Genomic DNA, 2,500 nt, shown 5'->3' on the forward strand with positions numbered 1-2,500 from the left:
TGCTCTTCACCTCTGAACATCCACTTCCTGTGTGCAGCTGTAACATTTAACGGCTAACGGCTCCCACAGACTTCAAGTGTTTATGCTAAGCTAAGCTAACAGTCCAGGTGTCTGTGTGGCCAAGCTGGAGGAGTGACCGTGGTGCTTGGGAGAGAGTCTCCTGAAAGTAGTGGTCAAACAAATGCTTTTTCCTGAGTGACAGTAAGTCTGAGCAGAAAATAAAATGTACCATGAGAAAGGCAAGGCTTTGGGCTTTCAAACGGTGTCAAAATTATTTTACAACTCCAAAAAATGCCCGAGAAACGGCGAGTTGAAAAAGTGTGTGTTTCTCCCTCCCTCCCCAGATTCTGGGTTCCAGATATAATGGGAGTCTATGGGGGAGAGAGCTGGCACTCCTGCCTCGTTAAGGCTCACAGTTTAAAAAGTTGAAGCTACTTTCCTTTTGTTTTTACATTTTTCAAAGCAGAACTAGTTTTCCTACTACTTTACCTGAATTTGTGCATGTGGAGTGAAAATTGTGGCCAGCAGAGCAAGTTTAAGACAAAAGTTTTAGGCGTTTTTTCAGGGCTGCTCCACTCTAGCCCTCAGGAATGCCACTCTAGCTCACGCAATACACACTCATTCAAAAGTCAGAGGCGGCTCAAAAATAACTCCAAACTTAAACTGTGTTTTATGGCAAACTAAAGCAGACATGAAAAATTGAAGATGACACATATAAAGTCGAACATCTGCTGAGTCATTTAAGCTTTGAATGGAGTCTGTGGGCCAAAGAATGAGGGAGCTGTGAGGCTTTGAAAATGCATGAGTGTCTGCCGATTTCCCATTCTTTTTCAATGAGGGCAAAATCGTGATTTAAATCGTGAATTATGAAAAATCGCATAGTCTGATCGGTTTGAAAATTGACACACCGATTCTTCTCCACAAGATGCACATTTTTTGTATTTGGTGCGTGGACGCAGGTCCAAAGCTCTGGGCCCTGGAGCCTTCCAAAGTTTTGGCCATTCATTTCCTATGGCAGAAATTTTCAGGAAAATTGGAATTTTGAAAATTCCGTGAGTCGGATTCCTTATAAAAGTAATAGCACACCTCTCCCAATGGGGCCGCACATTTTCCCAATTCATTGTGTGGGCCTAAAACCAAAGCTGTAGGAAGGGTTATGAGACAAAAAACATACAGAATAATAAAGAAAGAAAGAAAGAAAGAAATAGTAGGAAGAACGTGAGAGTGCACACTGTCTGTCTGTGTGTGTGTGTGTGTGTGTGTGTGTGTGTGTGTGTGTGTGTGTGTACTCACTCTGTATCTACAGTAGGGAGAAACGTAGTAATAGTTGGATGAATCTCCAAACTTGATTCTGTGCTTACAGGTTTTGGTCTGACCGCTGAGCGCACACTTCCTGTTAGAGAGAGAGAGAGAGAGAGAGAGAGAGAGAGAGAGAGAGAGAGAGAGAGAGAGAGAGAGAGAGAGAGGGAGAGAGAGAGAGAGAGAGGGAGGGAGAGAGAGAGAGAGAGAGAGAGGGAGATTATTGGAGGAAAAGGATTTGTTCAATTTGAGATTAATAAACACAGTGACAAAGATTTAAAGCCAGAAGTAAAGAACAGAAGGAGGGATTATGGATGAGAGAGAGAGAGAGAGAGACAGAGAGAGAGAGAGAGAGAGAGAAACAGAGAGACAGAGGGAGAGGAGACAGACAGAGAGAGAGAGAGAGACAGAGACAGAGACAGAGAGACAGACAGACAGAGAGAGAGAGAGAGAGAGACAGACAGAGAGAGAGAGACGGACAGAGAGAGAGAGAGACACAGAGACAGGGAGAGAGAGAGACAGTCAGACAGACAGAGAGAGAGAGACGGACAGAGAGAGAGAGACAGTCAGACTTACGTGAGCAGCTCGGCTCGGCGCCCACTAGAGGAGAGGAAGTGAACAGCAGAGAGGAAGAGAGGAGAGACAGTGATGATGATGATGGAGGCGACGAAGGACGAGCGAAGCCAGAAGAAAAGCACAATGACAGACAGAGACAGTGTGTGTGTGTGTGTGTGTGTGTGTGTGTGTGTGTGTGTGTGTGTGTGTGTCTCACTTGGGGCCTCCACACTCCACAGCTGACGCCTTGACGACGGGCAGCGGCTGGAAGCCGACCGGCTCCACACTCAGAGTGTTCTGCTCCACCGCCTCCAAGATGGCCGACCCCAGCTGGAGGAGGAGAGGAGGAGGAGGAGGAAGAGGAGGAGGAGGAGGAGAGGAGGAGGAGGAGGAGGAGAGGAGGGAGAGGAGGAGAGGAGGAGAGGAACAGACTGACATCTGACTCCATCGCTGTTGGATTTGTTTTTGTTTTTGTTGTTTTTTGTGGATGTTTCACTCATTAATATTTACTGTCTGAATGAGAAAGTAGATCCGGTCTTCACTGAGCCGGATCTACTTTCTTTGGGTAGCTGCCCAATGAGAGCATCAGGTGATCTCTAATTTAAATATTGATGAGAGTTCAGTAGAACATCGATGAGCCATAACC

At 46.1% G+C, this 2,500-nt stretch overlaps 1 protein-coding gene across 4 annotated transcripts in view; it reads right to left on the bottom strand.

Annotated features, from left to right (window-relative positions):
- The window catches only part of rab3ip (RAB3A interacting protein (rabin3)), a 24,069-nt gene that overhangs the window by 1,810 nt on the left and 19,759 nt on the right, over window positions 1-2,500 (bottom strand). For 2 of the 4 annotated variants that reach the window (XM_030045906.1, XM_030045905.1), the window contains exons 10-12: window positions 2,072-2,184; window positions 1,876-1,899; window positions 1,294-1,393 (exon numbers count right to left, since the gene is read on the bottom strand). In XM_030045906.1, coding sequence (XP_029901766.1) covers window positions 1,294-1,393; window positions 1,876-1,899; window positions 2,072-2,184 — 237 coding nt within the window. The remainder of the gene's footprint in view (window positions 1-1,293; window positions 1,394-1,875; window positions 1,900-2,071; window positions 2,185-2,500) is intronic. The other 2 variants (XM_030045907.1, XM_030045908.1) reach the window with 1 other exon arrangement.

This window comes from Myripristis murdjan, chromosome 23 (genome assembly GCF_902150065.1).
Source record: "Myripristis murdjan chromosome 23, fMyrMur1.1, whole genome shotgun sequence".
NCBI lineage: Eukaryota > Metazoa > Chordata > Actinopteri > Holocentriformes > Holocentridae > Myripristis > Myripristis murdjan.